The sequence below is a fragment of the Zeugodacus cucurbitae genome, chromosome 3, assembly GCF_028554725.1.
Source record: "Zeugodacus cucurbitae isolate PBARC_wt_2022May chromosome 3, idZeuCucr1.2, whole genome shotgun sequence".
Lineage (NCBI taxonomy): Eukaryota > Metazoa > Arthropoda > Insecta > Diptera > Tephritidae > Zeugodacus > Zeugodacus cucurbitae.
In genome coordinates this window covers 27,980,418-27,993,755 of record NC_071668.1, presented here as the reverse complement: position 1 = coordinate 27,993,755, position 13,338 = coordinate 27,980,418, and the positions used below count along the sequence as shown (strand labels likewise).

The following is a 13,338-nucleotide window of genomic DNA, read 5'->3' as shown; positions in this document are numbered from 1 at the left end:
TACATTTGTATACATGCATTCCCGATTTTGAAAACATTATTGGAAAACACCACGAAAGTTTTAGCTGACCGTCAAAAAAGTGTTAGTCAGCCACTCTTTTCTTTCGAACGAAAATGTTTTCGTGATAAAAATTGGCAAAAATTTGTTTTTTGTTGTACAAAAAGAAAAAGGTACAACAAAATGGTTAATTTCTACTTACGAACAAAAATATGTTTTAATCACAAAATTAAGTAAGTAGTACAGAATATCATTTCAAAAACAAAATTAAAAGTGTCGATCAGTTTTTATTATATTTTCATTAGCAAATATGTCTGTTTTGAAATAAGCTTCAATACGATATTCGAAAAAATGTCATCGTTAATGAGCATCATTTTTAAAACAGTTGCCGCAGTTAAGTCTTTAGTTATTGTTGTTATTTTGCTAATTGGTGTGTGTTGTTGCAGTGTAGAAAATGTCACTTATTTACTAATTATATTAAAAATGTGAAATCTCAATAATTTATGTAGTTTTGGTACACAAATGTATACCTAAAAGTTTGTTAATACCTCAACCCTGCTATAACTTTACGGCCGTCCTAACTTTACTATAACTACATACTAAGCACTGCAATAGCCAAAAAACACCAACGTTTTAATTTTTCACCTATTTTCTTAATAATATTAAAGAGTTCTATATAACAAAGGGGTTTCAAAAATGTTAAAAATCAATTTTATTGTTGTTGTAATTAACTTATCTTGCTTTTATATAATGCCGTCACCAATTTCGTGTGCGTTTTTCGGGAAACTATAAACAAAATACGAACATCGAATATTTATGTTATAAAAACATTCGCTGTTCAAAACTGAAAACCAAGAGAATTTTATTTTCTTTTTGTACAATGTTACTATAAACTAACCAAAAACTGAAAGTAAGCTTAAGGATTTAGCACTCATTTTCAAAAAATTCAATATTTTTAACAATTTGGCGTAACGGTCGCCTTGATTGAGTAGAAAATACACTTTGCAATTATTTTCTAATATGCTTTAAAAAAATTTGCACTGCATATAGTTTCATTCGAATGCATTTTCAAATTGTTTATCTCTTAAAGATATTTATGTGTTATATACTATTGAAATTAAAATGAAATTATACATTTTTATGAATGAATAACATCGAATTGTAATTTGTTGTTTGGTGAAAAACTCTAAATTAGACTTTCAATGGAACATAGGATGGTGCATAGTAAGAAAAATAATTGAACTAAAAATTTTAACGAAACAAAAAATTCCAATCATTGCAAATTTTGTCTAGAGAATTACTTAAATGTATATGTAGAAATTAAATTTGTTGAACTAAGGCATTACTAATGGACTAAGCCACGTTTAAGTGGCATAAGTTATTGAATTAAATAATTTAGGTATAAATTCAGCGAGCTAGGTATATGTTTCACTTTCGTTTTTGTCGCCTAAATCATACCAGTTTACGCAAATGTTAGTAAAATAATAAAATCAAAACCCTTTGAAATTCAAAAGTACATATTAACAAAAACATATTAAAATTCATCCGTTAAAATACTTGTTAGTTAAAGCAAAATAAATATATTGAATTCAAATAATGTTAAAAGTAAGAAAAATGTCATCTATAGATGTGCATCGGTAAACGAATAACTTACGTCAAGTGGCTTCTTCAGCACGATCCAACCCGATTCAGCTTGAATGTCGAAGTATTCCAAGTCGTTGGGATTAAATGGCGCACTTAAACTGTAAACGATAGCACCGTTATTATCGGCGTCCTCATCTGAGGCGGAGACACGTAAAATATTAGTGCCAATGCTTGCATCTTGTTTCACATTTTCCACATATTTCTGTCAGTTCAAAATATTATATATTAATATAATTTCCTTTATATTTTGTATGTGTACTCACCTGTCGATCAAACAGCGGTGGGTTGTCATTAACATCTGTGATTTCCACTGTAAACGAGCATACACCCTCCAAGCTGGGCTCCCCCTGATCGGTTGCCTTTACAGTTACAGACACGAATTTACCATCGTCACCTTCGCGATCGAACACTTTGTTGGTTGACACTTCGCCGGTCTCCTCGTCGACAGTAAATTTCGTGCCTTTCTGATTCGGCTGTTGCACGATTGAGTATTTGACCTGAGTGAAAGCAAAGCATTAAACGGTGCTTCATCAAAGATAACTTTAACCTTAAAATTTAAGCCCTGGGTTATTATCACTTCATCAATCCTCTTCATCATCAATCACTTCTCATAAGGTATATAATACTCTAAGTTGCCGACTATTTTTCTTATGTAATCCAAAATTCTTCTTTTCATTTATTCTAAAACTAATAAATATTCGATTCTCTCTTATGGGCGAAAACGTGTATTCTTAAAAATTCAATAACAAATCGAATTAATGCCAGTTTCACTCTTCCTCGAAAACCTTAATAAATATTTCCATCGCACTGGCTACTCATTAATTGCGAGCGTATACTAAGATTTGTATTCTTTAACGAGGACATTATTAATTCACTATGAGTTTCTCGAGAAACATAAAAAATTACAATTAACTTGCTAACAAAATTGCGGCAATTCGTTTCAATGCAAAAACAAAAGAGAAAATGTGCTATGACCGCGCACAAGTGCTCTTCATTTTGGCGGCCAATCATTCACTCAGCATAATAACCTGGTCAAGTACACTTTCTCGGAAATACACCGACTTTCGTCTTACTGCAATGCCATGGCAGTCTATTGTTTTCGCTTGAGTGTTTATAAAATAATATACTAAGAGCGTGCGCTTTGAGTATTTGGTTAGTAGCTCATTCACTCGACCACTAAATTAACGGTGTTGATTCGCAGCAAGTTGACTCGGCTCATATTTAACATTTGACTTTATTAATTGGCTTCATAAATTGCTGGCATACCAGGTGAGGCGAGCGACTACAACAAGGCACGTTTCACCTTAAAGCAATTTGTATTGTGTCATGTCGTTTTAACTAATAGCTTGCCATTTTCATAGCAGTTGCGCTTTGCCAAACGCCACTAGCGCTATAACCATCCCTATTTTCAGAGCTTTACTTTATTATTGTTCTATGCCTATCCTCATACTTATAAGCTCGCAATATTTAATTCATTCATTAGGCTTGAAAATATCTAGTTAGTACACACCTGTCCATTCACGCCTTTGTCCTCATCAGTGGCGACCACTTTTATCACTGGACTGCCGTTGGGTGCACCCTCTTCCACTTTTGGATAATAGGTGCCACAATCCTTAAACACGGGCTTGTTGTCGTTCACGTCCGTAATAAAGACTACAACCACAGCAGTGGTGGTGTGTATTGTATGATCACCATTAACACAACACGATCCGTCATCCATTGCTGTCACATTCAACTCGTACTTGTCACGATCCAATGAAATGGCCTTATTATGTAAGCGTATCACACCCGTTATGTCCTCTATAACGAATTGTCCCGACGATGTACCGCCACCGACAAACCCGAAACGTACATTATCACCATCTTTATCGGAAGCCACCACGGTGGTGACAAGCGTATTAGGTCCAGCATTTTCATCCACATTCGGTGTATATACTTGCTGTGAGAACTTTGGCTCCTCGTCGTTCTTATTTTTCGTGTAGACGCGTACAGTGGCAGTGCCAGATTTGGAGGGTTCACCTTTATCTTTTGCCGTCACAATGAATTCATAGTAGGCATTGTTGTTGTCAGCATCGAGTTGTTTATTATTGACAATAATGCCATTGGAATCGACCGCAAAGTGATCGTCGGAAACGAGATATTCAATTTCAGCATTCGCACCCGAGTCAGAGTCCATTGCTTTGACACGCAGTATGCTTGTGCCGAGCGGTATGTCTTCGTCGACGTTATGCGCTTGGTAATCGGGCAATTCAAATTTCGGCGCATTGTCGTTGACATCAGTGACGCGAATTGTTAACTGCGGAGGGAGAAAAAATTTATTGATTAGATATGACAAAATTTATCTGTTAAAGTATTAATTATTATTCTGTTATTGTATTAAGTATTTTAAGATCGAATGAGAAATCCCGAGATAAGAAATTGCAGAGCTTTAATGTAAGTGGAGCTATCACAGGATTAAGAATATAAAAATTTTGACTACAATACATAGAAGATCCATTAAAACTTCATTACGGCTTAAATGCCATTAATTGCCTTTTCGCACAGCCAAATTAATTTAATACATTAAGATTATAATTGAGAAACTAGTTTTTGCCTTTCGCACATCCGACTAGGCAATTAACTTTTTTGTAAGCTTTTAGGAAGTACTCTGTTCTAATCGAATGAAATACTTCATTGAAGAGTTGCTATTCTTTTTCTATTTTATTATATCAATTAGAATGATTATTCATTTCACCACACTCCACGCCAGTTTAGCGAAGAAATACAATTTATATTATTATTGGAACTATCTTAATTGAAGTTATTTAATATATAAATGTACTTATTTTTTTTGAATAAGTAAAAACAATGGCATCTTCCCTACAACATTCTTTCAAGCTGTAAGTATAAAAACTGCATTTTTTTACTAGCCATGCCGTAGTATATACCATGTAACCCACTTATTTTTCAACAAAAAAGTGCAGAAACTGCACGTTTTTATTACCCTCCTTTAGTCGATATTATTGATAAATGAGCATTGAATGCGCTTTTTAACAATTTTAGTACACACTTGAGTGCATCTGCATCCAGGACACGCTTGTCCACACACAAATTTATTCTCATATTTACGCACATCCGCTGCTTATCCGCTTATGGCATGCAGCATTTCACAATTCTTTAACCGCTTTTACCCATAGAGACATACAAACGATATCGAGTACTCAAACCAGCGAATGTATACTGTTGTGTATACTTCTTGGGAAGTAAATATGTAAGTGTGCGTCTACATACCTCAACCGATGTGGAGAAGCCACCCGAGTCCTCGGTGGCGGTGACTATCAGCGAGTAGACGTGTGGCTGTCGTAAATCTTCGAAATCCAATTCTTTCGCCAACTTAACAATACCCGAGGACGGACCAATGTTGAATGTACCAGCACCCTGTCCTTGCGCCTTCAACGTGTAGCGTATTTCTCGATCTGCAAAAGATTTCGCTTTCACCGAGATGATGCTGAAAGAGAGAAAAGTGTACGAATAAGTGAAATGGTTGTGCGCAAGTAGCTTAATATGTATATATATATACGTGTGTATATACATAAGTTTATAAGGATGTAAATATATAAGTTTGTAATTTTAATATTTGTTATAATGTTTTTTCCATCATCGCACAATATTTTTGGCTACAAAAGTGCGCATAAAATGAAAAATAAATCGGGAATGTGCCAGCACGTCGAGTGACGTTGACAACAACAAGTATACCTACACACATACTTACATATGCATGGCTTGCTTCGCTCTACGTGTGTCTAACGTGTGTTTGGCTTGCTTGTGCATTTGTGTGCAAATATTTTTTTATAATTTAGGATATGGCTCTATGTGTCCTTCCGTTTACACATTTCATTTCATATAAAATGCCATTTTACAGTTGTTTTCCTATCGGAATTTCAATGAGCCGAGCTTTAGTCAGTCAGCCAGTCGTACCCGTTCGCTTGGCTCGACTAACTGCTCAGCTGACGTGCTACTCCCGCTCTACAGTTCAATTTGTTTTTCTGCACATTTTCGTCTTGCACAACTTTATTGGAATATAATTTGCATATTTTATTATATTCCATGTGCGGGCGGATTCCTTGCAGTATGTATATTCATCGCCTTCTGTAAGCATTCACATGTGTAAAACATGTGTATGTATGTTTATGCTCATGTGGGTTTAGGTACCCTGCAGCGAAACATCAAACTAGTCAGGAAGATTGCACAAACAGCATATCAAGGAAGCAAATTGCCTGATTATATTGTCATTAACGAAACTTGATTTCGTTATATATATGTATGTGTGCACACTCTTCACTTTGAAAGCACATAATACTAATAATTTCCGATTGTACGACAAAAGAAATACTGTTTAATTATATTTGGAAATTTATGTGAGGATACGAAAATCTAAATTAATTACTTTTATTAAGTATTGAAGTGCACAATATGTTCACCTATCCAGCCTTGGCATTTAAAGAGATGAATGAAGATAATAATTTTCTATACTTCTTTAAGCGAAATTATTTTATATTTAACTTCCGAAAAAGAAATATTTACCAGCAGAGAAGTAAAAGGTGTTAAGTGTTTTCAAAACACTTTCAAATATCCCATAAAAAATGCACTACTATATAGAAATCGAAAAATCGAGTAATAGCGATAACACTCATATAAACAAGTAAGTTCGAACATATTATACTCACGCAATTTTACACTTAATTTTATTAAAATTTCATACAATTTAACCCCCATATTTGGCATATGGTATAAAGTCTATTGAATGTTTGAAAACCCTAAAATTAGTTTTGACTTAGAGACAGCTGCTGGTGTAGGCAAATTGCACTTTGTCGATGGGATTTTGGAGAAATATCAATATTCAAATATTAAAAAAAGTCATGTACAAAGTGGCCAAAAACTTGGTATAAAGGATAAGTGTCCTACCAAGAGAATGATCTCAACCATACGGCTGGATTTGAAAAGGAATGACTATAGCAGTCAGTACATTGTTTCAGGATGATGAAAAAAAATATTTCCTTGCAATTTCTCCAAAATATATTAGAGACTTTCCTATATTTTTGGCAAACAATTTATTAGAGGTCCTGAGTTTCTCATGTACCATATATAGGGCCTTGAAAACTTAAAGTCCGATTTCGGCAATTTTAGAAGAGCGGTGCCGCACTAGAAACCGTATTTTATTGAAATTGCTCGAGTAATTTCGGTGATATGGTTTTTGACCCATTAGTGGCCAATTAAAATTTTGTATACCAATTTGTGTGCAGCCCTTCTTTCCTTACTGAATTAAAGCATTTTTAGTAGTTTTCAAAATAACCTTTGAATGGGAGGTAGGAGTGGTTATAATCCGGTTTTGGACTGTATGAGGTAGTACTTTAGTACTTGTAGTTAACAAGATATGTCGAAAAAATTTAGTAGGGCCGGGGTCACGCCCACGTCCCTCAAAATAATTACAATCAAATATGCCCCTTCATGTGGCAGTAATCCGATTTCGGCCATCTTCGAAAGCAACCTTCCTATGGTGCCAAGAAACAGGTGTACCATCAAGATCATCAAGATATCTCAATTTTTACTCAAATTACAGCTTGCACTGGCGGGGGGACGGACAGACAGACATCCGGATTTAAACTCCACTCGTCACCCTGATTACTTTGGTATATATAACTATATATCTAACGCGTTTAGCTTTGGGTGTTACATACAACCGTTATGACAATTTTGTTGCGGGAGTATAAAAATTGCACAAAACTATTGAAAGTCCGTCTCCGTCTGCGTCTCTGTAGATACTAATGCCAGTTGCCAAACTCCTTATCAAATGTGATCTTTATGGCAGATGCTATAAGAGGTTCAGTATTTTTCGATATATTAAAATTTACTCTTCATATCATCTGTTATATAAACTTGAGCCAAAACATACACCATTAAATGAGGAGGAAAATGTAGATTATATCCCTATTTTTGACTTTTAGTGTAAATAATAATTATTTTTAAACAGCCTTTTTTCGAACTTCAAAACAAAATATTTCTATATTAGAGACTAACTTCAAAAATATAATGCACATTTTTACTTATTTATATCTCAATCCCGGAAAAAATTAGTTTTGTCCAATACCGAGTATTATACAGTGTCTTCGATTGATGAGAAAAAAGTCGTATTTCAATTGTATAATAAAATATGGTTTGTTGCCTTTGTTATATATTATATTGATTTATACTGCGCGATTGGCTTCATTCTGATATCTTCTCAATAATATTGAGGGTCTCGTAGAAAAGGAACATTAATGAAATATGGCGAATTTCGATATTCGACAAGATATTTATTGCGAGATCTTATAACTAAAGGGTTTTTTTAGACATATGATTTTGAAGGAAAAAATTATAGCGTCCGAGACTGGCTGGAATAAATTCCAACCGAAAGGCTCAATTGGTGCCGTATGTTAGCAGCAAGCCTTGTTCCGGAGCAAATCTGTTTATTATGAAATGATAAACCAAACTGAGTATAAATTAGGTAACAGCTGTCAAAAGACCAACTGCGAGAAAAATATTGTTTCTACTATACTCGTATATCTCCGAAAATGTACTTATATTGGTCTTACGCTCACTATTTGTTATTGAATATACATATAGATTTGTACACGTATAAAATCAATTAGAGATTCATTTCATATAACTTACTCTGAATCCTTTTTCTGATTTTCCGGTATCTCTGCCTCATAGCTTGGCATGTAAAATTGCGGTGCTCGCTTGCCACCCACAATAGATAGACGCTCTTCGGGTGTGCTCTGGAAACGACGATCGTCCACTTTGCCATTTTGATCCTCAGCTTTAACATATAACACATATTCCATATCCAGTTGGAAGAGATCAGTGCCACGTGTGCGTACGACACCAGAACGTTCATCCACTTCGAAACGGCCACCGGTACGATCACGTACTATAAAGTAATGTATGTTATGATCGGTGTCCGGATCACGAGCTTGCAGTGTAAAAACTGGCGTATTGGGCGGAGCATTAAGTTGTACGACGGCTTGCATAGGCAGCGGACGATTTATAAAATATGGTGGTTCATCGTTGACATCCTTTACATGAATAATGACGCGCTGATTGTCGGTGTACTTGAGGTCTGAGACTGTAGGGGAAGAAATAAAGAGAAAAAATAATATGTTAGTGTGATTTAAGAAACAGATTTTGATATTTAGGTACATTATGTTAGAACGATATTGGTTAATATTATAAGTATACATCTCTTTAAATCAATATAATGCATACTTCAAAACAATGTCATTGGCACCAGAAAGTTTGAATGGGAATTTACAACAAAAACTAATTACTTTCCTTGAGCTTGTCAACAACTAAAGCAGACGTTTCTAACCTTTACCCCCCAACTCTTTGCAAACAACTTTATTTGTTTTTAGCACACGAAAGTGAACACTCTACAGACCTGAGTTAAATTAGCATTATTGGCTCTCTTTGAAGCCGTACTTACTATTCGCACATACTCAGATTACACTACGCTTTTATGTAAATACATGGACATATGCTTATCCTTGAAAAGAGCACCCGACTTTTGTGTATCGATTTATTGAAGTGTTTTTGTTGTGTAAATCCAACAAAAGAGGAACAAACCAACAATTATGCCTACTCATACATATATACATCCACTCGAAGAATACTATAGAATTACGTCAAACGATCTGGGAACTATTCAATTTCACTTAAGCTATTAAAATGCAATGAATTAGAAAAACAGCAATAAATATCAAATGCAGAAGCTACAGGCATCAGAAACAGTAAAACTCCTTCTTGTGCAAATACTCCATTGAATGCGCAACAAGAACAACAAAGCGTGTACGTTATAGCTGTATTTGTACTTCAACACCTTCTGTGTATACCGACAAACACACTACACGCACATATGTATGTCGATGTTTGTGCAAGTAAAAATGAACGTCGCAAGCAAAGGTACAGCAAGGAAATCAATAAAAGCGCACCACTAGGCAAGCAGGTCCTTCCAATCTACGCAAAAACACAACTTTTCGTTACAAGTGTACATACATGTATATATTCGATTGTAGCTAGCACACATTCAAACAACAGCCGAGCCCATACATTGGAAAAATCCAATCAAGTTGGTAGGGAGTGTATGCTCCCAAAAAGTTTACCAATGCAAAGCATACAGGCACAGTAACCCAGTGAGCGAGGCTGTTCAGAATGGATACAGTTAAGAAATAAATTAACTTTCAATCTTTGAAGAAGAATAAAGAGATTCGCTTATGTGAAAATTCTACAATACTTAATATTTTAAGCCATTTTTATACTCTCGCAATCTGTTGCACAGAGTATCATAGTTTTGTTCACATAACGGTTGTTTGTGTCACCAAGAAATATAAGAGTTAGATATGGGGTTATATATACATAAATGATCAGGATGATGAGTGGATTTGAAATCCGGATGTCTGTCCGTCCGTCTGTCCGTCTGTCCGTCTGTCCGTGCAAGCGATAACTTCAGTAAAAATTAAGATATCTTAATGAAACTTGGAACACATGTTCCTTGGCACCCTGAGGAGGTTGCTTTCGAAAATGGGCAAAATCGGTCCACTGCCACGCCCACAAAATGGTGGAAACCGAAAACCTATACAGTGTCATAACTAAGCCATAAATAAAGTTATGAAAACGAAATTTGGAACATAGGATCCCATTAGGGAGGGGCACATTTGGATGTAATCTTTTTGGAAAAGTGGGCGTAACCCCGCCCCCAAATAGGTTTTTTTTATATAACTCGCAAACCAATAAAGCTATATAAACCAAACTTTCTGCAGTCGTTTCTTTTAGCCATTTCTTTATACAGTCCAAAAATGAAAGAAATCGGGTAATAACCACGCCCACCTCCCATACAAAGGTTAGGTTGAAAATTACTAAAAGTGGGTTAACTCACTAACGAAAAACGTCAAAAACACCAAAGAAATGGCAGAAGGAAGCTGCACTACGATTTTTTTACAAAATGGGCGTGGCGTCGCCCACTTATGGGTCAAAAACCATATCTCAAGAACTATTCGACCGATTTCAATGAATTTCGGTATATAACTCTTTCTTGACACCCTGATGAATATGGGCGAAATCGGTTCACAACTACGTCTGCTTCCCATATAACTGAATTTTGAATTCCATCTGATTCGTTCACTTTATAATCTATTCATAAGGAACCAATGAAGCTAGCGGAATAAAACTTTACACAAATACTGTATTTGAGCTGTGACATCACTTGTGGAAAATTGTCAAAATCGGACCATGACTTTTCAAGGCCCCTGATATCGAACATGAAGAACTCAGTGCCTAAGGTTAATTTTTCACCGAAAATATAGGTAAATCCCTCAGATATTTTAATGTAATTCATTCTCTCTGAATTTTTTTCTTATAACAGTTTCTCTCTGTACCTGAAATGGTAAAAATCGGGTCATAACTTCCCCCAGATCCTATATACCTAATTATAAGTAATATTAAATTAAGTGATCGTATAGTCTTCGATACATTGTATCTTGGTGGTGAAAACGAGTGAAATCGGTTTAGGAATTACCTCAGTCCCCATATACTATTTATGATGATTTTCGTTATTCTATTGAACTTTATGCCGAATATATGGGCCGAATTGTGTTGTCTTTATAAAATTACATCAATAAATTGCGAGAGTATAAAATGTTCGGTTACACCCGAACTTAGCCCTTCCTTACTTGTTGATTATTCATTGTTTACTGGGTTACCTTGAAAGACAGTTGTTTATGCGCATATTTGCTTTGAAGTCAGTACACAGAGATACAAACAAAGGCAACCTGATATAAATCTATAGAAGCTTTATACCAATTTGCACAACTGTTTTTCGAAAAATAAAGCGGTCTGAGTTAAATCGAATTGCTCACATAAAGCTTATAAACAAAGAAGAAACAGTCGCAAAGAATACAGTAATAAAAAAGTTATGAATAAAAAATAAATAAAAAAAAGAAAATAAATGAAAACAAGTAAGGAAGGGCTAAGTTCGGGTGTAACCGAACATTTTATACTCTCGCAATTTATTTATTTAACTTTATTTATATTATATAATACATAATTTGACCCACATATTCGTCATATATATTGTATAAAGTCCATTGAAAGTTGGAAACCATAATATTAGGTTAGAAGCACCGAGATCCTCGTGTTCGATATAGGGGCCTTAAAAACCTATAATCCGATTTCGGTGATTTTTAGAATGGGGCTGCCACACTATTAACATAGTATTTGTGTAAAGTTCTGCACCGATATCTTCACTAGTGCTTACTTTATATATTGTAAAGAAAACGATACAGATTGTCTTCAAAGTTCTGGTATATAGGAAGTAGGCGTGGTTATGAAGCGATTTGGCCTATTTTCACAACATATCATTGGGATGTAAGGAAACTATTACAAACCAAGTCTCATTGAAATCGGTCGAGTAGTTCCTGAGATATGGTTTTTGACCCATAAGTGGGCGACGCCACGCCCATTTTTCATTTTGTAAAAAAATCTGAGTGTAGCTTCCATCTGTCATTTCCTATGTGAAATTAAGTGTTTCTGTCATTTTTCGTTAGTGAGTTAACCCACTTTTAGTAATTTTCAACCTAACCTTTGTATGGGAGGTGGGCGTGGTTATTATCCGATTTCTTTCATTTTTGGACTGTATAAGTAAACGGCTGAAGGACACGGCTGCAGAAAGTTTTGTTTATATAGCTTTATTGGTTTGCGAGTTATATATAAAAAAACCTATTTGAGGGCGGGGTCACGCACACTTCTCCAAAAAAATTACATCCAAATGTGCCCCTCCCTAATACGATCCTATGTTTCAAATTTTATTTTCATAACTTTAATTATGGCTTAGTTATGACACTTTATAAGTTTTTGGTTTTCGCCATTTTGTGGGCGTGGCAATGGTCCGATCTTGCCCATTTCCTCAGGGTGCCAAGGAATACGTGTTCCAAGTTTCGTTAAGATATCTCAATTTTTACTCAAGCTATCCGTTGCACGGACAGACGGACGGACGGACGGACGGACGGACAGACAGACATTCGGATTTTGACTCGTCTCGTCCCCCTGATCATTTTGATATATATAACCCTATATCTAACTCTTTTAGTTTTATGACTTACAAACAACCGTTAGGTGAACAAAACTATAATACTCTCTTTAGCAACTTTTGTTGCGAGAGTATTAAAAAATCGAAATATTGAAATTAATTGGAAATTATAGAATGACTAAGCAATAATGATCAAATAATAAATTATTGATGTTTATAAAATTTAAAATGTATCTAAATGTTACAGAAAATACTAAGCAAAAAATCTTGAAAAATTTTCATAAATGCGAAAATAAAAGACTGGCACAAATTTCTTAAATGAAATTCTGACACTAGGATTAAGGTAAATAGTTACCACTTAGAAGAGGAGCCGAATTTGTTCCATGGGGAGACGTTTAAATTAGCAGTTGAACACTCTAGTTGTACAAAGATACCTTAAGGAGGGTAAGCTTGTGGTCGTCAGACATTAAAACCTGTTTCGACCTTTGAAATGGTTACTATGAGCTTTAATACATGAATGATTGTTTCTTAAACGATTGGTGAAACATTATTAATCTAAAACAATTTTCCTTATAATTCTACAAATAGTATTTGGGTAA

At 35.0% G+C, this 13,338-nt stretch overlaps 1 protein-coding gene across 10 annotated transcripts in view; it reads right to left on the bottom strand.

Annotated features, from left to right (window-relative positions):
• Positions 1–13,338, bottom strand: part of LOC105212871 (neural-cadherin) — a 246,526-nt gene that overhangs the window by 135,662 nt on the left and 97,526 nt on the right. For all 10 annotated transcript variants that reach the window (XM_054228303.1, XM_054228308.1, XM_054228304.1 and 7 more), the window contains 5 exons: positions 8,332–8,785; positions 4,912–5,128; positions 3,152–3,937; positions 1,905–2,138; positions 1,652–1,843 (listed from right to left, as the gene is read on the bottom strand). In XM_054228303.1, coding sequence (XP_054084278.1) covers positions 1,652–1,843; positions 1,905–2,138; positions 3,152–3,937; positions 4,912–5,128; positions 8,332–8,785 — 1,883 coding nt within the window. The remainder of the gene's footprint in view (positions 1–1,651; positions 1,844–1,904; positions 2,139–3,151; positions 3,938–4,911; positions 5,129–8,331; positions 8,786–13,338) is intronic.